This window comes from Lissotriton vulgaris, chromosome 6 (assembly GCF_964263255.1).
Source record: "Lissotriton vulgaris chromosome 6, aLisVul1.2, whole genome shotgun sequence".
Lineage (NCBI taxonomy): Eukaryota > Metazoa > Chordata > Amphibia > Caudata > Salamandridae > Lissotriton > Lissotriton vulgaris.
The window spans coordinates 1,360,518,209-1,360,543,191 of record NC_141694.1 but is presented as its reverse complement, the minus strand read 5'-3'; the positions used below and the strand labels follow the sequence as shown (position 1 = coordinate 1,360,543,191).

The window sequence follows — 24,983 nt, the reverse complement described above, 5'->3', positions numbered from 1 at the left end:
GATATTATCATTGAGACCCAAAGTGTCTGTCTTGAGGCGATGCACCCACCTCTGTTCTTTTTCAAAGAGGATTTTTCAGCATTCTGGGTGGTCCCAGTCAACGTTTCAATAATGACCCATTTGAGGTCATTGGTGGAGTGTTCATATTTAATATAATGCATGCTCATTTTTGTTGTTTCACGTTTGCATTTCACATTACTCCTATGTTCACAAATCCTCTGTTTTATTTTGCGGCATGTCATTCCGATATACCTGAAGTTGCAAGGGCAAGTGATCATGTAGACAACATGTGATGTGTTGCAGTTGGTATGTTGTCTTATTGTCCATTTCAATTCTGGTGTAAGTTGTATGGCTTGTGTTGGAGTTGTCAAATTACATACTGAACATTGTCCTCAAGGGAAGTGGCCTGTTACTGGTAGCATGTTCCATAGTGTGTTGGTAATTTTGGTTTGAGGCATGTGGGCTGCTGAATTCATATATGTGCATAGATCGCCGCCTAGTGTTGGGTCCGGATGATCGCACATTGTTGTCCTGGAAGAGTCTTCGAAGTATCACGAGATCGGTGGCTCCTCCCCTGGACTACAGTGCGCATGGGCATCGACTCCATCGTCAGATTGTTTTTTTCCGCCATTGGGTTCGGATGTATATTGGTTCACTCTAGTCTGAATCGATATAAAAGTTTTCTTAAGGCCAAAAGACCTTTAGTTTTTCGTCCGTATAGTCTTGCGTTCGGTGCCCGATTCTTTCCAGCTCAGTTCTGAGCCGGATTTCCAGGAGAGCCGTGTGCTTTTCGACGCTGAAGGCCCTGTCGACGCCAGAGACCTTATCGACGAACCATCATGGAACGGAGCCCGTTCAAGAGATGTCCCGTGTGCAACTCCAAGTATCCCCACATCGACGTCCACCCGGTGTGCAACAAGTGTCTGTCGCCGGATCATGATGAAGCCAGCTGCATGGCTTGTTCCCGTTTTCGATCCAAGAAGACTCTTCTGCATCGACGCGCTGCGCGCAAGGAAGCCCAGCAGACTGCACCGGCGCCGGTGGACATATTCGATGCCGGGGATGATGAAGGAGCTAACCGGGAGGTTCGTGAGAACCTGTCAAATCCCGCGTCTGAGGTCGACTCCAACTACGACGCAGATGTTGAAATGCTCGAAGCGGAAGAAGTCGTCGACGAAGTAGGAGACGACGACGGGGCCTTTGATGCCATGGAAGATAGCTCGAGGGAGGAGCAACATCAAACTGACATTGGGGCCGAAACGATTCATAAGGCTCAGGTCGAGGGATCGCCACTAGGCCTTACCCAAGATCTTCCAATAAGTTCTACGGCCCCGCCTTCGGGCTCGGCTTCGGACATTACTAAGGAGCCGCAAACTGCGAAATTGAAACTGAAAGTAAAAGCTCCGGTCTCGACGCAAGTGAAAGCACTGCTGCCTACATCGAAACCAAAAGTGCGTATTGCTTTGGTCGGCTCGAAGTCCTCGGACCTGTCTGCACCGACGAAGCAGAAGGGAGTTATCGACCCGAAGAAACAGCTCAAGGGCGTCGAGACGAAGTCTAGCGCGCTGAAGGCAAAGGTCAGGGCAGTCGACCCGAACAAATTGGCGCCGAAGACAGTCGACACCGACAAAGGGCTCGGTGATCCGAAGGTTCTTGAGCCTCCGCGTCGACAAGACAAGGCCAAAGAGCGGACCGACCCACGAATCCATGTCTGGTGGTGCCTCGAAGGATCCCGTCGAGTCAACGCAGCCGTCCGCCTCATTCTCGAAGCAGGTGGCAGACTCCCTCAAGCGCATAAAGGACAAGGCCTCGAGTGTCAGGCCTAAAGATCCTCCACCTTCGAAGCCTGCCGATAAACCTCAGAAGACATCGACGCCCATCCACTTCACGCTGCCGCCGAAAGTGGTGCCGAAGGCTTTCGCCCCTAAAATGACCACCGACGTGCCCGAGAAGGTGTCCTCGGTGCCGAAGTCAACAACAGTGGTCCCGGCCATAAAGCATTGACAATCCTCGTTGGAAGAGCAACAGGAACAGTTTATCGATACCGAAACAGGCAGACTTTCTCTTTATAAGCGAAAAATCGCCCCGGAACAGCCAATGGAGTCCTATAAAATTCCACTGAAGAAAAAGAATTCTACTTTGACGCCTGTTCTTGTAGAACCGGTATCTCCACGTGGCCATGATGTTTCACCCACTTATTCAGATGTGGACACTGGGGAAGGTGATGATGATGAATACAGCTATCCTGTATACACTGATCCAGATGATACCAATGAACCCTGGGCAGCTGCTGCTGACCCAGGTGATCCTCACTCTACCCCAGACACTCAAATGTATGCTGTAAAAACGTTGCCTACTGAGGATTCGGCAGCGTTTAATGCCCTCATTGAAAGGGCAGCTAAAAATCATGACGTCCAGCTCCATGCTGACCCCATTGAAGTAGACTTTCTTTTTGACACCTTTTCCGTCTCAGAGAGGACTGTCAAGACTCTGCCTATGTTGAAGGGTGTCTTGAAGCATGCTGGGGAAATCTTTAAGGAGCCTACAAGAGCCAGGGTGATAAACCCCAGAATTGAAAAGAAGTACAAACCGGCGTCTGGAGACCCTACTTACATCAAGGGACAGTTGCCGTTAGACTCTCTTGTTGTTTCTAATGCCCGGAAGAGGGCTAATTCACAATCAACGGGTGATGCTCCTCCCCCAGATAAGGAATCTAAGGTGTTTGAGGCATCAGGGAAAAGGGTGGCAGCTCAAGCGGCCAATATCTGGCGCATTTCAAACACTCAGGCCCTTCTAGCCAGGTATGACAGGGCACATTACGACAAACTTGAGACCCTGTTACAGCACCTGCCAGATGAATACAAAGAGGCAGCTGAGATGCTCATCCAAGAAGGGAAGCTCATATCAAATGCTTCTATCAAATGTGCACTGGATGCAGCAGACACTGCGGCCAGAGCTGTTAATACTAGTGTCATGCTGAGACGACATACCTGGCTCAGAATCTCCGGGTTCAAGCCAGGAGTACAGACCCCCTTTCTCAATCAGACAGTAAACCCTGATCATCTATTTGGCCCAGAGGTGGACACCACCTTGGAGAAAATCAAAAAAGATACTGAAACTGCTAAGTCCATGGGGGCTCTACAGTCCCAGCAGTTCCGGGGTGGTTCTTTTCGTCGCTCAAGCAATAGAGGTGTTTCCAGAGGCCAGCTCTCCCAAACCACACAGTACTATAAAGGCGGCAAGCAGACCACATACACCAAACAAAGTCAAGGTGGATATCGTGGAAACAGCGCCAAAGGCAGAGGTCGTGGAAACAACAACTCCAGATCCTCCGCCACTAACAAACAGTGACGCCTTGTCACTGCCCCCCGACCACGCAACACCTGTCGGGGGGAGACTTCAACAGTTCCTGCCAGTCTGGAAGTCCATCACCACAGACAGGTGGGTCACACAGCTTATCCAGTACGGTTATTGTCTGGAGTTAATATCCACTCCACCCAACATACCCCCAAGACACCGTGCTATGTCCGCCAAGCATTTGCACTTGTTGCAGCAGGAGGTCCTCGTCATGCTGCAAAAAGGGGCAATCGAGCTCGTGCCTGTGAAAGAAAGAGGCACAGGAGTTTACTCGCTGTACTTCTTGATACCAAAAAAGGGCAGGTCCCTCAGACCCATACTGGACCTCAGACCCCTCAATCAGTACATTCTATCGGAGCACTTTCACATGCTGACACTGCAGCAAGTCCTACCGTTGTTCAGTAATGGGGATTTTCTCGCAACTTTAGATCTAAAAGATGCGTATTTTCATATTCCGCTGCACCCGTCACACAAAAAATACCTCCGGTTTGTAGGAGAGTAGGGTCTGCAATCCTATGATCACCCCAGATTTTTGCTTTTTGCTTCACTGGTTTACGACTTCCCTGGCTGTGGGCCTGCTAATCAGACCCACAGCCTTGCTGTTCTCTCACTAAATTGACACGTGTACCTTAGGTGCATTTACCAATTGGTACTGGGCCACCTTATCAGACCCTGTAACTCAGGGCATAGATGTACCCAGGGCCTACCAGGGGCTGCAGCATGTATTATGCCACCCCTGGCTGGCCATCTAAATCTGACACAACTGGCTGTACGACAGCTGGGGCAAGGTGGTGTAATCACCCTTTGCTATAGATATAGTATATCTATATCTAACCCTAAAATGGACACATAGATTCCTATCAGTCACTCCTATGGCAGGCCTTAACAATCCTGAAGGCAGAGTGCTTGGAATCATGTGAGATGGTGCCCTGGCATGAGCTGAGCCCGTTTGCAGCTTGCGGAACCAAGTCCTAATAGCTGTTCCATGATAACGCATACCATATACTCTTAAGTGCATTATAATCCTCGCGGTTATATGCCAACTCTGGTATCGCTTTATCAAAACATGTTGAGTAAGGTGTCATACGAATTGGAATACTAACCCCTCGCCAATTCTGGTGACGGGGTTAGCATTCCACCCTTCTAGAGATACACGACATGTATGTAACTGTGAACCCCGGTTAAAGTTAACTCGAGCCTCAGCATCACAAAATGGATGCTGCCACCACAGACACAAGTCTGACCTCCTGCTGCTGGGAGTCCTTCCAGCGAGGAGAGCTTGGACAAAGGGTTTCCTGCCAGGGGCGGTGCTAGCACCATCCCAGACAGGGTTTTGTGTATCCTGGGTAGGCAGGGCTTTAGAGGAAGGTGACTGCAAGTGGCACCCCGGTGCTCACTATGCATAGGCCGGCTAGAACCAGTTCCAGGGGCACACCAGCCCCTGAGCTGGGGAAAGTCCGGCATGGGAGAGGGGTGTAACCACCCCCCTTCCTGGTCCCACCCATGGGCAGGACCTAGCCGTGTGCCAACCCCTTTCCTTAGTATAAAGATAGGAGCGGGCCCCCTTCCCAAATTAGATAATTCCGAATCTTGATGACTTTCCATGAAAGAACTCTTGAACCTTTCAGAAGACTCTCCCTTGTGGCTAAGGAGTAGCCACCCTGCACCCGCAGGCACCATCCAAGCATCGCGGTTTGCTGTAAGTCTCTCCTCCGGATCAAGACTGCCCAGCTCGACGAGAACTGGCTTCCCTGGCACCTCTGACCTCTACCTGCATCATCAGCCCAGCTGAGATTCGTGGGTGTGACGAGACCTCGAGGGACCGGCCATCTTCAGGACTGCACAACTCTTGCCCAGCACGACCGCCGAGGGATCCTCGAGTGAGTGCTTTGGGGTTTGAGAAGCCCTAACCCTGAGCAGCTCCAGCAACGAAGTCCAGCCCTTCAGCATCCACAAGATCTGCGTGGGGCCCTTCTGCTCTTTGCTGCTCACCGCGTTGTCCTGCTACTTGCCTGCTGGCTTGTGGCCCTCTTGACGACGCACCACGACGACAACACCGCTGGTCTGGTTGCTCCAGACTGGCCCTTGCTCCCCTCCAACAGAGGAGCACCCCGGACCCTCCTGGTCCACTCCAGACGCCATTTTAAGTCCACCGCGTGGGCTTGCATTTGCCAAGACTTGTTGCCCCAATCCTGGGTCCAGCGACGTCGACAGCAGATACCTTCGTGGGACAGCTCGCACCTCCATCCTGGTTGCCGACAACGCCTCCTGGTCCGAGAGACTGCAGAGCCCAGCGTCGCCCACTCACCTGGTCGAGGTGACTCCATCCGGTGCCATCCTGGTGCCCATCTAATCACTGGCTAGTGATTCAACACTTGGTCCCCTCTGCTTACAGGTATCCTCCATCACCGATCCAGGCTTGGATCCCATCGAACTTCAACACTGGTCGCCTGCCAGCAACTTCTTCTTTCAGGCTCCATAGACTGCAACGAGGATTCCCGACGTCTTTTTAGACCTATGCAGCTGCAGCCCCTGGGCTAGGTAACCTGAGCATTTCGATGCTCCAGCATAGCTTAATTATCCAAAGGTCCAGATCCTTTTTCGTTTCTGCCCTACCTAGTCGGATTCGCCCGATAACACTAACTTTACGAAATCTAGCATCCATAGACTTTGTCCCGCAGCCCGGGTGAGAGTGCACACTCTGCACCCGATCTCCCTAGGCCTCCTGCTAGTAATCTGAAGGTTCAGTAGTCAAGTCCTAGCGATCCTAAAGCCTATTAGAGTAGTACTTACCTGCTAGTAATTTCGCATTCCACTTTTGTAGTATATGGTTTTTCGTGCCCCTCGGGCATTTGTGTAAATTGTGCGACTTTGAGTATTTTCACAAGAGTTTTGTATTGTGCTTAGCGCCCTGTCCTCATAAAGAGTCCAGGGCTGTTGTGTTCTAAATAAATATACTTTTATTTTCATAACAACTTGTGTGGTGTCCTTTCACTTGGTGTTCAAGGGGTGTATGTGATGGTATAACAGCTGGCTTAACATGCCCTCTAGAGTTTAGCCTAAAGACTGCTCTTGTCCACGCTACTAGGATAGCTGGTCTACGGTTGACTTACAACCAATCATCAATAAGGGTCATTTGGACTGATACATAGTGATCACTAGAATAGTGAGCACTGCATATCAGGCCAATTTCTCACACGGTTCACCATCCAAAACCAACATTACCAGTTCAAGGTTCTACCTTTCGGAGTCACCACGGCACCCAGGGTGTTTACAAAGTGCCTGGAGACGGTGGCGGCACACCTAAGGAGACAAAACATTCAAGTCTACCCTTATCTGGACGACTGGCTCATCCAGGCAAAGTCAGCCCAGCAGTGTGCCGCCCACATGTCCCACACCATTCACCTTCTTCACGATCTGGGTTTCTCACTGAATTACCCAAAGTCCCACCTACAACCCGCCCACATACGGCAGTATCTGGGGGCGACGTTAAACACTCTGGCAGCCACAGCACAGCCAAATTCAGTGAGGGTCAGCAGCATTCAATCGCTGATACAGAAATTCAGACCTCAACACTCGCTTCCAGCACGAGTGTTCATGCAGTTGATAGGCATGATGGCCTCCTGCATCTCCATAGTCCCGCACGCGAGACTACATATGCGTCCGCTTCAGGAGTGCTTAGCACGTCAGTGGACTCAGGCTCACGGACAGTTGAAAGACCTAGTGTTGGTGACCGGTCGTGCATACAACTCTCTGCATTGGTGGAATCCACAAAACCTTTGCAAGGGACGACCGTTCCAGGAGCCTGTGCCACAGATCATTCTGGCGACGGACGCTTCTCTCCATGGTTGGGGAGCTCATGTACTCCACTACACTGTGCAGGGACTATTGACACCACAGCAAAGGAAGATGCACATCAATGTTCTAGAACTGATGGCTATCTTCATGGCGATGAAAGCATTCAAGGTATATCTGTGCAACAAGGTCGTGTTGATCCGGACGGACAACATGACGGCCATGTACTACATCCAGAAGCAGGGAGGTACACACTCTCCACAGTTGTCTCATCTGGCTCAGAGCATGTGGAAGTGGGCCATTCCGAGGAACATCTTCCTCATGGCGTAACACCTCCCGGGCAAGGACAATTAGATGGCGGACCTGCTCAGCAGGTACAGCCACCAAATGCACGAGTGGGAGATACATCCATCAGTACTCCACCCGTACTTCCTAAGGTGGGGTCATCCAGAGATAGACCTGTTCGCCACAAAGGAGAACGCCAAATGCCCAAGCTTTGCCACCAGGTTCCCACACCCACAGTCGCAGGGCAATGCGATATGGATGAACTGGTCAGGCAAATTTGCGTACGCTTTTCCCCCAGCACCTCTGATACCGCTGGTGGCACGCAACCTGAAGCAGCACTTGATGACTCTCATCCTGGTTGCTCCAACTTGGGCTCGCCAACCATGATACACCACGTTTCTAGAACTGTCCGTGGTACCGCATCAAAGGCTGCGCCTCACACCCAAGCTTTTGACGCAGAGCCATGGCGACATTCAGCATCCAGATCCGCAACAGCTCAACCTGGCGATCTGGCTTTTGAGGTCTTAGAGTTTGGCTACCTCAACTTACCTCCTGACTGTATGGACATAATCAGGGAGGCAAGAAAACCCACCACCAGAGCATGCTATGCGGCAAAATGGAAGCGATTTGTCATTTATTGTGCAGACCACAACATTAACCCGCTGGATGCATCTATTCAGAACATCATTTGTTATCTCTTACATCTGTACAAATGTAATCTGGCCTATGCTTCCATTCGTATACATCTATCCGCAATGGCTGCTTATCTCCAAAACAGACAGCACCTCTCACTTTTCAGAGTGCCTGCCATTAAAGCCTTTATGGAAGGACTCAAACGAGTCATTCCACCGCGGACACCACCAGCCCCCGAGTGGAACCTAAATGTGGTCCTCTCCTAAGGCTGATGGGTCCCCCTTTCGAACCACTGCATTCATGCGAGATTCAGTTCTTGACATGGAAAGTGGCTTTCCTTATAGCAATTACGTCGCTACGACGAGTTAGTGAACTCCAGGCACTAACTATCCAAGAGCCATTTATTCAAATTCATTCCAACAGGGTGGTGCTTCGCACTAACCCTAAGTTCCTTCCTAAGGTAGTTTCTCAGTTCCATATCAACCAGACTATAGAACTACCTGTGTTCTTCCAGAATCCAGAGTCAGTTGCGGAGAGGATCCTCCACACACTTGACGTCAATAGGGCCTTAATGTACTACATCGATAGGACCAAAGATTTTCGGAAGACTAAACAACTGTTTATTGCCTTTTCACCACAACACAAAGGCAACCCCATTTCCAAGGCTGGTATAGCCAGGTGGATCGTTAAATGTATTCAGATCTGCTATCAGAAAGCCAAGCGCACTCTCACCATTCCGCCACGGGCCCACTCCACCCGGAAGTTGGGGGCCTCCATGGCTTTCCTTGGAAATATTCCTTTGGAAGACATATGTAGAGCAGCCACATGGTCTACCACACACACATTTACAAAACACTACTGTGTTGATGTGCACTCCAAACAGCAGGCAGCTGTAGGGCAGGCTGTTCTAAAAACACTTTTCCAAACTGCTGCAGCTGGCACAGGCGGCCGCCGTTCATGGAGGGACTGCTATGTATTCTATGCACAGATATGAATTCAGTAGCCCACATGCCTCGAACCGAATATGCTACTTACCAGTATGCATCTGTTCTTGGCATGTAGGGCTGCTGACATTCATATCGCCCGCCCTCCTCCCCGGCGCCTGTAGCGGCTGCAGCATTCACACATACTTCTAGCATGGCCATCATTCACATAGTTTCACTCCATCTTTGCCACAATGGCTAAAAACAATCTGAGGATGGAGTCGATGCCCATGCGCACTGTAGTCCAGGGGAGGAGCCACCTATCTCGTGATACTTCGAAGACTCTTCCAGGACAACAATGTGCGATCATCCGGACCCAACACTAGGCGGCGATCTATGCACAGATATGAATGTCAGCAGCCCTACATGCCAAGAACAGATGCATACTGGTAAGTAGCATATTCGTTATGTTGGGTTGCCTGAGGCAGTGTGTGCACTAACATATATTTGATATTTCTTGTCCTTTTGTTTGCGTACCTGGGTTTTGGCCAGTTTAGTGCTCCTGATGTTACTATGCGCCAGTTTCTATTGATTATCTTCTTTACAGCTTTGCTTGCTATGCTGTACGTGGTGACACATGTCAGTGTTTCTTGTTCTTGACTTCTAGGTGTAGATTCGAGGAGGCGTTCTCGTGGTTGATTCCTGGCCCTCTTTTGGCACTTCGCTACTGTCTTTGCTGGATAATCTCTTCAAGAGAGTTTTGAGCATAGTTCTTTAGCTTGTGTCTAATACTCTGTGAGTTCGCTACAGTTTCTCTTAAGGTGCAGAAACTGGCTGTAGGGTAGATTCTCTCTCAGGGGGCGGGGGTGGAAACTATTGTATGAGAGGAGACTGTTTTTTGCAGTTGGTTTGAAGAACGTCTTTGTCCTGATGGTGTTATCTTCAACATAGATTGTTAGATCAAGGAAATATAGTTGTTTCTGGTTTGCAGTGTAGGTGAATCTTAGGCATTCATCTTGTTCGTTCATCCATTCATGGATTTCGTACAGACTGGATTGATCGCCTTCCCAGGTTACCATGATGTCGTCTATATATCGTTCCAAAATCGGATTTTGGACAGGTGTGGATTGGTTGCATTGTGTGTGAATGTCTTCTCAAAGTTACTCACATAAAGTCTAGCCACACTTGGGGCAAAGGTACTACCCATGGATGTACCATGACACTGTTGGTACATCGTTCCATTGTACTCAAAATAGTTTTCAGTAAGAGCAAGTTGGCAGCATTGTAGAACGAAGTGTCTGGGTGTATGGTGGGAACAATTTTGTTCAAAAAGTATCTCCTCCAGTGTTTCCATCGCCTTCTGTTGTAGCAGGCTGGTGTACAAGCTCTCTACATCAAATCCCACTGGGAGCATGGTGTCAATGGTGAATGTTTTCTCTTTTAGAGGGTTGAGTAGATCGTGGGTATCCTTCAGAGAGAGGGTGTCTTTTGCACTAGCGGTCTCAGGTAGTGGTCAGCAAATTGTGACAACGGTTCAAGGACCGACATGAAGCCAACATGACCAGTTTAATCTTGTGCATGTAGACCTAGTGGCATCCAGGCCTACACAGTACAGCATGCTATCATTCATTGTCCGCATCATCACCCTGTCTCGTCATTAGATATTTCGCAAACAGACCCCAGAAACTTTTTGGACTACTATTGGGGGGCAGCAACTTATTGTATACGTGGGACTGGGTATTACAGTAGAGCATATCTTGCTCCCATTCTGTCACAGTTGGTATGGGGGCCACGCATCCAGAGCATCGCAATCCTAGGCTTAGCCAAAAGTAGACCCATAAAGACTAATTTTCTGATGTTCTTACTGAGAGGTTTTGTGTATCCCAAAATGGATAGTAGGGGATTAGGGGATAGGGAATGATTCGCAATGGTATTTAATGCTTGAAAAATTTGCTTCCAAAATTCTGCTACTGTAGGGCACAGCCATGCCAAAAAATCTCCCTATGTCAACCCTCATCTCTCACAGCAGTCAGTGTCCCTGAGCCCATATCGAAATAGTCCATCCGACATGTAGTGCACCCTATTGAGATACTTGAAACGGACCACTCTGTGCCTGCCATTGAGTGAGATCTTTTGCGTGGCTTCACAACAGCACCACCAGTTCTCTTCCAGGGGATCCTCATAAAAGTCATAAGCACTGAATATTCCCGCCCATGTGCGGGAACCCCGGAAATAATAAAAAAATATATATGGAAACCATATATGTAAAGCTCTACATATATATACAAACCTATATCATTTTTTCCCATACCAATGCAGCCTGCAATGGAGGCTAAACAATGTAATTGCACATATAAAGACTGCATTTGCCAATACATAAAGAGACAAGAGGGCAAGTAGTACTTGAACTCAGACTTTTAATGAGTAAACCACTCATAAAAGCAAAAACCTGCAAATAAGCAGATGATGTTATCCTACAGGCTGCATTTAAAACTATAGCATGGAAAATGAAAGCATTTTCAACAAAAACTGGCACCGTGCCTTTAAGGCAGCCATGACCCCTAGCTTCCCATCATGCCTCAGGGGTGACAGTTGGGTCAGTTGTTCTTTCGGGCTCCTTCTGTCAGGACCCTGGAGTCACAGCTCTCTACTTTTTGGATTTTCAGTCAAAAATTCTCTTATTTTATGGGGGGTTTTCTTGGCTTCACTCAACGTCTTTTGGCATTTGAGTGCAGGTTTACCCTTTTTTTGTGACAGAAGTGATTTTTTTCTGTCAAAAATGCCTTCTTTATTCGACCCTTGCCCTGCCTGTGGCAAGAAGAAGGCCAAGACAGACACACATGAGGTGTGTATTCTCTGTCTGCCTGATTCCCACTCTCCTTCCTCATGTCCACACTGCAGGAAGCTGTCTAAAAGAACTCTCAAAGACAGGGAGAGAATCAGGATCTATGGCCTCTCAGAAAGAGGTAGGTCTCCTACGAAGCTGAAGAAAAGGGCGCGTTCGACGTCGAGGAGTAAGGTCCCGCTATGTTCCCCTTCGGCGGCAGACTCGACGTCAAAGGAGCCGGCGGCTGGATCATTGTCGAGGGACCGGGAGCAGGAGCTCCGCTCTTCAACATCCAAGTCCAAGTCCATGTCGGCGTTGGATCAGCGTCCGGCGTCGAGGGAAGATCCTCCGCCGTTGACTCTTCACAGACGATCTACGTCGAGACACTGATTATCGACGCTGAGACATAAGTCAACTTCTTCAAGGTCTCAGCGCAGATCGCCATCGAAACAGAAATCGTCGGAAATTCGATCGTCGACTTCGAGGCAGGGCCCACCGTCGACGTTAGCAAGACACTCGACATCGAGGCACCAGTCTCCGTTGGTTCCATTGTCGACGTTGAGACTCAGTCCTCCGTTGAAGGAAAGAAGCTCGGCGTTGAGGCGGAGCCCTTCGTCGAAGCGCAGACATTCGATGTTGATGCGCAGTCCTCTGTCGAAACGACCAAGATCGACGTTGAGGCAGGGGTCTCCGTCGAGACAGCAGTCGACGTCGAGGCACAGTCCTCCGTCGAAAAGAGCACAGTCGACATCGAGGCAGGAGTCTCTGTCGGCGAGAAGAATATCGACGTCGAGGCGCAGTCCTCCGTTGGCGCAGCAGTCGACATTTAGGCGCAGTACTCAGTTGAAGGATAGAAGATCGGGGTTGACTTCGGGATTCAAGTCTCAGTCGAGACAGTCAACGCTGGGGCACACACATTCCAGATCGGCGTCGAAGCAAAGATCCTCTTCACAAGCTACATTGAGACAGAGGTCTCTCTCTGTGTCAGCCCCAGCAAGCCTCTCACCGTCTCCTTCATCGACGTCGAGAGCAGGTTCACACCAGACCATTTCCAGGTCTTGTACTCGGGAGGTGGTGATCTCATCCTCAAGCAGCAAGGGGTCTCACTCGCATTCTCATCAGGCTGCATAAGCTTGTCAGGAGGTGAGGAAACTCCATCACGTTCACCTGATAGAACACAGAGGCCTGCATCTGTTCATCTCTCCCCCAGATGGTTGCAACACTTGCATCATTGGGCGGATCGTACTCATCCTTTGGAGGCGAGAAGAGAATCCAGCCCGGCTCACAGGTCTCCCCTTACTCTGCTAGCCCAGGCCGTAGAGCTGTCGCCTCCAAGAGGAAGAGCGATGACTCTCTCCCCGGTACCAGTACCTAGGAGGAGGTTCAAGATCTCGCAGTGAAAGGAGAAGGCACAGGTCCCCGACTCCTACCTCCTCAACGTACTCCTCAAAGAGAGACTATTCACCCACGCTCACGGATAGCCCACCGTTGAGGATATCTCCGGTGGATGACGTAAACACCTTTCAGGACTTTCTGGCCAGGGGGCTTCCAAACTAAACATCCCTATGCCTGTCCAACAGAGTACTTCTTCAGTTATCTTTGAAACTCTGAATCAGAAGGCGTCCTCTCGCCCATTACTGCCTCTGGTGCCGGTCTTGCTAAAACCAGTAATGGACATTTTTCTCATGCCAGCCACCCTCAAGACGGCTCCAGCGAGAATTCTCAAGAAATAGCGCCCGTTGTTAGAGGATCCTGAATACTTAAAGTCGGACCCAAAACCAGACTCAGTGATTGTGGCTGCAGCCAGAAAACCACATTTGGTCGTCTCCTTGTCCACAGTGCCTCCGGACAAGGAGAGCAAGACGCAGGACTAATGGGGTAGGAAAGTATGTGGTACCTCCTCATCCATGTTAAAGGTCTCAAGTGCTTCAGCTCTATTGGGACGGTATGATAGAGCATTATGGGATTCACTGCAGCGGTTCTCTGAGAATTTACCCAAAGAGGACCCCCATCCACTTGTCCCATCCACTTACAAGGATGCTTCTGTGGGTTGCACAACCAGTGCTGCAGGCCCACCAGCAGCATTTGGATTTACACGCCCTGGGCACACTCAGTGCACTAGACTAGGGTCTGATAAGTAAACCAAATAGCCAAACATGGAACCACTGATTAATACATCAATTTACAATAGGGAGCACTTGCACTGTGGCACTGAATAGCAGTGGCACAGTGCCCAAAGCATCTAACACCAGCAAAAATACATGAGGCAACAGCAAAATTGGAAGGGAGACCCACGCCAATGGTGCCAGGTCTAACACCTAGGGTACGGGATTGCACAGTATTGGCTCGCTCCTTTTCCTCCTATATTGTTAGTGGTTGAAATTCCCCTGCGGGGTCCTCCTCCTTTCCTGTGGAGATTTCGCCATACTCTCTGCTAGATACATTGTTTGAGGCCGAATTAGCTGCCGCCATTACATAGCAGCAGCTAATTTAAAAAAAACAATATTGGGTCAGTCGACTCTAATGCCACGGTATGAGAGACATTAAAGGTGTTCATACGAGGGGTCGCGTCGTTCCCTTCACTTTTCTCCGGCAGTCCGATGACGCAGATGTTATTACGTCAGGCCCTTCCTTCTGCGTCTTCCACTCTGTCTAGCAGGGTAGCCACTTGGTCTTGTAGCTGTGTGATCTTGGTTTCAGCCTGCGATTGTCACGGGATCACCTCCTCCAACGTCGCTGCATTATCTTTCACTTTGTTCGCAAGTTTAGCGTGGTCCGCACTGAGCGATGCGATATATGGAGCAATGGTTCTAGGACCACGTCACCAATGAAGCGCTCTCCACGCAATATTGCATAGAGCGAGCACACAGGATATCGCCCGAAACCTGGAGCTTCGCCTCGACCTCTCATTGTGAAACTACTGAACTTTCGCGACAAAGACATTCTCCTGCAGAAAGACCGTGAGTCCTCGCCGATACATTTTTGAGAATACAAAAATCTCATTATACCCAGACTACACAATGTTGGTCCAAAGACAGCGTCCTTCCTTTATAGCAGTCAAGAAGAAACTTCGAGACTTGAATCTGAAATATGCACTACTGTTTCCGGCACGTTTGAAAATATTGCATGATCACTGTCAAGCGCAGGATCTAATACACAATTAAAATCCCCCCCCGCCCCCCTCAGATTAGTGGCAATGAAGAGCAGCCTTTAATAAGTGACAATATTGAATGGTAAAACCGAGGGTCATCGTCGTTGGGCCCTTGGGTGTTAACAATATGAAAGTCGACACCCCTACCATAACATCTTGAGATTACATATCTACAAGCAGGATTGGTCCTGCGCTCTTTGAGTTGAAGACCTGAGTTAGGATTTACCCAGGTGAGTACGCCTCTCGAGTGTGAAGTGAAGACAGCTGCTTGGGACGGAACTAATAGGCTTCGCCTCGTGAGCATATCGCAGTTGGGGGCAAGGTGCATCTCTTGAAGCAGAGCAATGTCTACTTCCTTTATTTTCAAGTACGCCAGAATTTTACGCAACTTTCTATGGTCGTTCAGACCCCTCATATTCCAAGTCATTAGACGCAGGCTCCTTCTATGTTTCTGCCCTATTCCAGTGTCATTCGCAGCTATCATATGATTGGATCTTCTTAGCAAAGATGTTAACTGTGCTACCGTTATCACTCACGACCCTCATGTGCATGCGAATTGTTAACAAAGAAACCCAATCCCTCCCACCTCCAACGCTATGCCGTCCAAAACTAGGCATAGTCGACCTGCTTCCCTCCCCCGTAGCAATTACTATAGCATATAAAAGGATAACAACAGTTGTGCAACAGTAAGCACTAAATAACTTGTGGTAAGTAAGGGTGAAACACATTGGGGCGGATGTTGCCTTCCCAAACCTCTTTGTGCCACAGTGCCGCACAGCCACTAAGCAACTACAACGAGACAACCACTGGAGGGAAAAAGATCTCTTTTGGAGCCGCACAAACAATTCCTTAACCATAGTGTCTCTCACACAAGAAGACATCAATTGGCTAACACCACAGTTCCGGCTTATGCAAATAAGAGTCAGCAAATTAGTACATCTTTTCAGATTGGCTGTAGGAACAGTAATTTGTTATCCACAGTAGTGGAGACCCCATTGTAGATCCAAGTTACAACCCCCAGACCCCTTCAGATAGTCTTCACAAGAGGGAGGGTTGTCGCTAGGAACTGGTGTCCCGTTTGTTCTCCTTAGTCGTTATCATCGAGTCCTCAACCCGTACCATCCGCTCGATCTTCCTCAGTCTGGTCTTTCCTACGCTTGCCGAGCCTGTCCCAGTCTTTGAGAACTTTTTGGAAGAACTGAGGATCAGAGAAAATCTTCACCTTCCCGTTCAGTATCACTCTCAGCCGGGTACAGCATCGCATATCCCGCACTTTGCTGCCTCGGCTTGCGCTTCAGTGGCGTGAATTGCTTCCTGGACTCTGAGGATGCAGTCCGGGAACAAAGAGAGATAGGAGCCCTCATACTGTTGATTGCCCAGTTCTCTTGCCCTCCTCAGCATTGCATCTCTGTCTCCATAGTTCAGCAGCTTCGCTATGACAATCCTTGGAGGGGCACCCGGGGAGGCTTAGGCCCCAGCGTTCGGTGCGTACGCTCCCCAACTAACATGGGGAAAAGGTGACGGCAGCCAGCAGAGTATTGAGCAGTTTTTCTGTGAAGACCTCCATTTTACCTGTTGCAGTGGACTCAGGAAGGCCTATAATGTGCAGGTTACTGCAGCTCGATCTGGCTTCCAAATCCTCAGCTCTGTCCTGCAAAGTGACCAGGATCTTCTAATTCTATTTCTGTGTGCTATTAGTCAGTTTGGGCCTCCTCCGTTTCGGTGATCCTTCGCTCGGCCATATTGAGACGTTCCGCATGCTCGTCTACCCTCTCGGACATGCGATCCATTCTATAGGACAAGGTGTCTATTTTCTCATCAATCGCCGACAGACCCTTCTGCAGGGACGCAAGGATCATTTTGATGTCACCAATGGGGTCTTCTGTTAATTCGTCAGTTCCGATGCAGCAGATTCTGCAGCATCTTCTCTGTGCCTGGTCTTTCGCTGCTCAAAGCTCAGCTTAGGATGTGTCTTGTCTGGTTTTCCCATTCTGACACAGTTCAGTATCGGTGCTGGTTGCTCAAAGTCTTCGTTTTCTGTTACCAAAGCTACTTCGTCAGCAAGTGTGAGACCCCACCTATTCTGGTTGTGAGCTCCCACAGAGGAAGTCCGAGAGGGCCTCCCAGCTCGAAGCAGAACAATCCACTCTGGGAACAGTTGTCTAACCTATCTGTTGCCACTTTTGAGATGACCCCCTCGCTTCTCTCATTCAGGAAGGGTCCAGTGCTGTCTAACGCGCAGCCCCTAGGTGTCCAGGGCCCAATGCAGGAGCGGAGCCGCGCCAAGAGATACGGCCTCACACATCCAGCAATCAATGTAGCAGCGTCAAGCTGGCCAAGTGTCCAGACAATCCTGTCTTGTAGAGGGGCTCAGGGCAGGCAGCAGCTCACCGACCAGGCCTGGCACCGGGCCACAGCCAACCAGCCTGCACAAGAGGTTCCTCACCATGCCTCAGCACAGGTTCCCGTAGCGTCTCACCCGCTCCTGCCCTCAGTGGCGACAGCCAGTCTTCATCGCCCAGTAGTGGCTCTGCGCTCTGTACAGGAGAAGCGCTGCCGTGCAGAAACCCCGGTCACCTCTTCAGGCCGCAACGCACGAGGGCCGAGTGATTGCTTAGTCGCGGCCCAGCTAGAAGCAACGCCCTCGTCGGCCGTGGCGTAGCCCAGCACGAGGGAAAGTAACGTTCAGATCGATAGCTGCGGACCAGCTGCGTCAATCTCACCAGTTCCTTCAGCAATTAGGGCACCGGCGATAAGCCTTTGTGTGCTCAGACCCTCAAGCGAGAGACTCGATGAATAACGGCCGATACTGACGGATAGATGTGGCGGCTTGCGAAGCTCACTTAAATAGCAGCCATCTTTAGGCCAGGCAAGCTCCGCCCTCCCCCTGTGTGTTTATTGTTATTACCTCAGAGGATACTTGGAGTTAAGCAGACTTGAAGTTGTAGGAGGGAGCAGGCTGAGTGGGCCCTAGCTAGTTGCAAAGTAAGAAATTCTATGACTCCTTTGGCATTGTGTCTCAGTGCTGAACTTTTGTACTGAGGTTACGACATCCTGTACAACTGGAGTGTAGCATTTTGCAGAGCAAGCAATTCTTTGATTTTGTTTTGGTTAGATTGTGTTCTTGCCTGGTTTTGTGTTGAGAGAGAGCTTGCTAGATTAGACTATAAAGATGTGTTTATAGGTGAACTTGTGGATGATCCTGATGGATGTTGCGTAATGTGTCTTATGCTGAGGAAAGGCAGAGGTGGCCTATTTGATTAGTGTGAGGAAATGGGGTGTATTATATGGTGTGGTTGTGCACTCACTGTCTAATATACTTGGCAACCCACTTAGAACCAATGGGTTTCGTCTGTCAACCCCCCAGCTCAATTCTGGGTACCTTTGGCACTGTGCAGCAAGGCTTACTCGAGCAACCAATGTAAAGCATTTAAACCACCACATCAACTGAAGAAGAAATCCACACGGCACTCAAGAAATCAGCCACCAATTTATAAAAATAGACTTTATTTTTATAAGAATTTAGACACTAGAACGCAAAAGACCCACCGGAGGGTTCTGGAGGCAAAGATTTTACAAGCAATAATAAATCAACGCAAATTCACTCAGCCGCCAAGAAACCTTGATAAAATTATCGATTTGTACACCTTAAAAAATATTTAAAGGAAGACTTAGGTAAGTGACAATGCAGTAGGTTACAAGTACTTAGGGCGATCACCTCCGGCAGGGAGCTAGTCAAGACAAACAGCAAGGTCCTCAAGAAAAGTTTGCTTCATAGAAGAAGCAGTCCTTCATCAGTTCCAGGCACTGTATCCATGTTGTAATGGATTCCTATATAGTGGTCCTGATGTAAGGGGTGAAGGATGCGAAAATGCTCCAAGTATGCTGTGGTTGTGATGCGGACAACGGGGGTCTTCCTGCAGCGATTTCTTGGTCCATGAAGATGGTGAAGGGATCCTGGTTTCATTGTCTACTTCTCACAAAGCTATCTCCAGACAGGCAGAAGTCCAGTCACCACTGGATCACGGTCACAGGCCAATCCTTCCTGAGTCACTAACTCACCCTCTGAGGGTCCCAGCAACTCTGACAGCACTTCTGGGCTCTGATAAACTCTGGTTCAGCTCTGTGCGTCAAGTCTTGGCCCTTTGCGGCGGTCATGGCATCTTGAAGACTTTAGGCTACCAACTTGTCAGCTTTTTCAGCTTGTTTTGTCCCTGTGTTGTGAATAGTAGGCCAGTCAGCTAGCCCTTAAAATGATCTTGGCTTGGCTGGGCTCTTGAGACAGCTTCTCCTTGAGCAGGACACATTGGGCACAGTCCCTCTTTTGGCTAGCCACCAGGTGCCGCAGGTGCAGTCATCCTTTGGTACTTTTTCCAAGTCAGCTGAGGTCCTTATGCTCAAAGTGTTCTTAGGGCAGGATACTGTTGGTAGCTAATGGGTTCCCAGGTCCCTGCAACCTTATGGCCATTTCCTGTGGAGTGTGACTTCTAAATATCCCAGGATGCCCCATTCTGCCCACTCCCAAGATGGTGAGATCCCTCTCTCGGTGTGTAGGCCTCACCAGCCTACTCTTCCGTGTGGCTACCTTAGGGCTACACACCTCTGGGGAAACAGGTTTGATAACTGGTTTCCCCACTGCTCCCAGTGCCATTCTATCTAAACAATGGGACAGTCATCCTTCCTAGTGTGACACATCTGCCCTTCAAAGGCTGCTTTCCCTTAGAAGCCTGCCTTTTGGAGCTACCACCTACTTGGTTTCCAGCAGGAGAGAGTTGCCACCTCCCTGGCCTGCAATCATTGTTTTCCTTCCTGAGAGTCATTGGCACATTTCTCCAGGAGGGCAGAAAGCTGTCTTGTGGAGTAGGCTACATGTGTAGCGCTCTGCCTTTAGGGCTCAGTAGACCTGCCAGAGTAGTGACTTACACACATGCCCAGGGGACGTGGTGGCCTTGCCATTGCTTTCAACGGCCAAGGTAGGCTAGCAGTACACAACGAGTCTACCAGTCTACAGTGGTTGACTGGGGGACTTGTTTTACTTGGGGAACTCTAGAGTGGCCAAATAATTTCTGGAAGCATTGGGGTACCCTCCTAACTTACTTGCCATTGGTGCCAGGCTACCATTTACTAGAGACTTACACGTATGTTAGCCATTTCCATTTGGGTACAGCCAATTCAACGTACACTTTAGGGTCAGGGCACTGGCACGGAGGTCTAGTTAGCAGGCCTCCGTGCACTGTCGGAGTTGAAAAACCAGCAGCATCAGTCAAAAAACTTGGGGGTGACCATACGAAAATAAACTTTTCTTTACAATGAGGTACATTTGCCTTTAGTTAGTTTTGTTGAAAAATGGAATGGAGTTTTGGTGGAGTTGTGTGTGTGTCTGTTAGCCTTCCAGTGACAGTTGGATGGATTCAGCAGTTGGGTTTACCCCATAATACCTCAAGTTCATGCAAAAAGAGGTTGGTAGCAAACTGTCTCACCTCCCAGCACTTAGTTCACCCCAATGCATTATGGTAAATACCTCAAGTTTATAGTCGAGATTGTAACATGACTCCTACCAGTCATCAGACCTTTAACTGAAACATTATTAATGAAACTTTGTGTGATTGCACCTGTGTGTGTAAACCTTCTTTTATATTGTAACAAATATCACAACTAATTCCAAATCTGTTCGATTCGATGGTTTAATGGGTCATAGTTATGGATCATAAAATTAGTTTAGTACAGCCTACCTTACTTATGTCACATGGTTGTATTTTCAAACCAGAATGTTTAGCAAACTGGGTGTGCTGCTTAATGCTGTTGTTCACCTTCTTCCGCAGTTACCCATTATTCAATGTGGCTTCTGGTGAGTTGGGCTCACTGCTGTTCTTTGGTAAAATCCAGTCTAGCGGACAGTGATTATTTGCAAGATTGGTTGAAAAAACTTACACTTCTTATTCCAGAGGTAAGTAGGTTGCTTGTCGTGTTTTTATTTTTTATTTGAAAAAAACTTTACATAAATATAATTTCTGTACATTTGATTGAAAATATCTCAAAATACTGCAACCCAAAGTTTTAGATTAAGGCCTTCTATAAGTATATGCATATATTTGTTGTACAAATTGATGGTTTCTAAAATGTTCTCCCTCTACCTAATTTGAAATTTAGAGTAGGCTTTTGACTCAAGGTATCTTGTTTTCTCGTATACATTCCCAGTGACTCGTAGCTCTCCTGATCCTAATTTTGTTCTTTAGATGACAGCAAACTTTATCTCTTGTTGGAGCGTAATGCTCGTTTCTAAGTAGATATTTCTTTGTTCATGTTTCCTCTTTTTTGTAATATACTCCAAGTGCAAACTTTGCTTTGATCAGTAGGTGCACCAGAACAAGTTATTGGATCAGAAATTATTTAATAATCTTAGCAATGTCCCGGCCTTCAAAATACAACATTCTCAAACCTGATGCCCTTTTGATTTTTCGATACGCCCCAAACACCAGCAAGTGTTTTTCTGTGATATTTTAGTTTAACTCTTTTATTTGGTTTTGCAGTTTGTGAAAGCACATCAATTCTGTATGAAAAATCCAAGCAATTTTCCTTGTGCTATAAGGACCTAATAACTTGACTAACGAAATGTTAATTGTACAATCCTCCCAGGGAGTGAGAACATGAGGGACAGAGATGTATATTAAGCACTCTACTGGGGTTGTGTTTCTAACAGTTCCATATCCTGGATAATGGAACAAGCTAGTTTATGTCTCCAGCACTCTCCTTGTGTGTGTGAGGCCAAAAACATATCCCAGCATACATCAGTTTTCCAGAACATCATCCTCCTTCCATTATAGGGTGGGCCATTCCAGAAAGGTTTACTGCCTTCACTGCTTTTGGTTGAGCTGAATAGAGGCCTGAACTCCAACCTTATTCAGGTCTCTGTGCTCTTCTGCACTTGTTTTCTGAGACAGAGGTCTGAAAAGTTCAGGATCTTCTGACTCTGAAAAAAATACTTCTGTTTGTATTGCTGTCACTGAGATTACATCTCTGAACACCTCCTTGTGAAGCACTGCAAAAACATGTCCTTTCCTTTGCCTCCACTTTGAGTCCCATGGTTGGGAGCCTTGTTGCTTTCTCTAGGTTGATGGTCCTCCCTCTGTTATCTGGATTTTCTTCCTCCATCATCTCGCTGAAACTTAGAGAACGAGTGGTTCTCCTGATAGCTGTTTTGATGTTGATCTTTGATGTAATGACCTTTGGTGTCTCAGGACGGAATTCTTGCACTTCATCCCCCTCTTCCCTGCAGATAGGTGTTGTTGACACAGTCTGTGGTACCCACAGTACCATCAGGGGGGCAGCCACCAGGGTGCACCAAAGACACCTTTGGGTGATAGCATTTTGAGGCCAGCCAAAGGCAGAGTAGCTGACTTAAACGGAGATGCTCTTTGGATACATCTAGCTACATATTCCTCCCCATAGTATGTTTCCCAGGCACCTTATGCAATCCAGATAATTTTATAGCAGTTCTGTCATTTGCAGATTAGGTGGCATTGTGCGGCTTTGCACTGACTCTATACTGCCCTGAAAGTAACAGACAGGAACCACATATAAGTGCCACCTCTGTGCACTGATGTCAGTTACTTTCTTTTTTGCACCTTCTGATGCGGACCCGGAGCTAGGCTCCTGGCTTTGTTAGTTTTTTGAGAACTTGAAGAAAATTGAGAGAGACCCCTTTGAGAACCAGGGGAATAGGGTACTACCAAATAGTAGAGTTGAACAATTTCCCTTGGTCAAGTATCTAAAGAATTAAGCCCAAATATTGATCTTGGACACAAGACTCAAATCAGTGAAAAATATCAACATAAACAACCTTATATATAGAAATGTAAAAATATTTTATTAAAACAATATTTTTGTTAATCTAAAAAACACATACACAGAGCATAAAATAGTTTGTCACTCTTTACACTATTCATTTAGACATAATTAAAATACTTGTCCTGTAATTCATACACAACTTATGTAGACATCAATACTGAAACAATATATAAGAAAAAGACCTGCAAACGTATTCTAATTCATATAGTGTGAGAGGGAGGGGGAGGGGGAGAGAAGGAAAAAAACACAGACATTAACAATTTGTCATACAGTGGTGCACATTAGATCCCTCAATATGACTCAAACCCAGACTTGTCTTTTTTTCAATGTTCGTGGGGTGAGTTGGGTTATTTAATTATGCAAAGATAGGCGTCGACGCGTTTCGATGGACTCATTGGATGTGTGCCATCTTTTTCAAGACTCTATATTGCAGTTCTCTCCTAATTAGGCACTGGGTGGTTGCCTTTGCCCGGGGATCCTGTTGGTAGATATATTTGGATCAATACATAACATATAACTTCATGCTATCATTGTGCAATACATATGGATAGTCATTCTGCAATGTGGGCAATCCTCATCATGTTACTTTTGTCGATATTCTAGCTTTTTTTTCCCAACAATAGTCGGCTCATCCACATTTTATATTGCAATAGTGCACTGTATACATTGGTTGAAGTCTTGTTAATCTACTCTAGATCTTCAGTCCTACCAATATGTGGGCTTCCATAACGAGTTGTATATATAAGTTCAATTTGTATCTCTCCGGACGCCATTTAATAGCGCCAGAGCTCACTATGGGATATCCTTACTACATTGGACACGCCCAATCCACCCACTCGTTTATTAGTTTTTTGAGAACTCCAAAACATTTCCACAGTGTGGTAGTGAACAATATCCACACCGTAAATGAAAAGATTCAAGCCACGCCACGACTGCAGGAAGCAGATGTTAGAATTTTTCGGGGTGACCCTGAACTTGCCTCCTGACATTCGAGAAGACAAAAAAAGAGCGACCGGAAAGCAGTGCTGATTGTAGAAGAAGAGGACACCAACTGCTTTGGCCCCAGCCCTACCGGCCTGTCCTGACTTCGACCTGCAAACAGTGGAACCTCAGTGTGTCCGGCAACCATCCAGAACCTGGAGGACTTGCCCGGTCTTCACCAAAACAACTCTGTCTACTGTGAGCACCGGATTTGCTCAAACCAAAGACTCCAAAACAGATCCCGGATCTGCGGTTCTGCACCACTCTGCTCCCGACACCCACTGCCGGAGTTCAAGTGGCCCCACAACATGTGGAGATCTCCCCAACAATCCTGACTTGGGAGCTGGTGATCTCTGACCTCCATCAATCTTCTACCCGGTGCCTGCAGCCTCAACCTGAGAGGTCGCACAACCGCGTCAAGAGTTAGTAAGAATATTAGACTCCTGAAGACACCCCTGCACCCGACGCCCCACACCATGGGTGGCTCAACCGACGGTGTCCAGGCATCCCTTGACACCCCAACGTATCTCTCTTGCCAGTGATCTCCCTCAGGAAATCTCCTTGCCAGAGTCTACAGCACTTAGCACCGCGTGACTCCGCCCTGACGTAGCCCGCAGATGTGAAGTCAGCGAGGTCACAAAAGCCCCTCCCTGGCACGATGATGTCAGTTTCCTTCTTTTCCGTGTGCAACAAAATCAGGATTGTGTCCCTTAGCCTGTTTTTCGGCCTTCTTTTAACGCTTTTGCGTTGAGGAACAGTGTGCGAATGCCTTCGGGTTTCAAGACATGTACTTCTTGTACGCGTCAGATGTCGGCAACGGACCCTCACCCTATCTGTATGTGGTGTTTGGGCGAGCAACATGATTTTATGGACTGGGATGCTGTCAGCATCTCAAGCAGAAGTCCGGGCGGGAGCACCGGATGAAATTGCTTTTGGGACGCTTGTCCAGTTCGCTCTCGTCTCCGCGTTCGTCCCCTACCTCGGAAGGGTCCAGAAACTGCTGATTCCGAATGCTGCATCGTCCTTCACCGAGGCCCCAGAGGCGTCCGCCCGCCGGTAAGCCTTACAGCTTGTCACCGAGCCCTTGTCTTCGTTCTGCAGAGGACGCGGGTTCCCCTCGGGACGTGCTCCCTCGGCCGTCACCACCCTATCCGCGTTTCCTGGCGTCGGGCAACTAGGGTCC

General features: G+C 48.3%; 1 protein-coding gene across 2 annotated transcripts in view; it reads left to right on the top strand.

The window, feature by feature from the left end:
• The window catches only part of USP34 (ubiquitin specific peptidase 34), a 2,709,276-nt gene that overhangs the window by 1,004,222 nt on the left and 1,680,071 nt on the right, over positions 1 to 24,983 (top strand). For both annotated transcript variants that reach the window (XM_086927486.1, XM_086927485.1), the window contains exon 36: positions 20,794 to 20,918. In XM_086927486.1, coding sequence (XP_086783612.1) covers positions 20,794 to 20,918 — 125 coding nt within the window. The remainder of the gene's footprint in view (positions 1 to 20,793; positions 20,919 to 24,983) is intronic.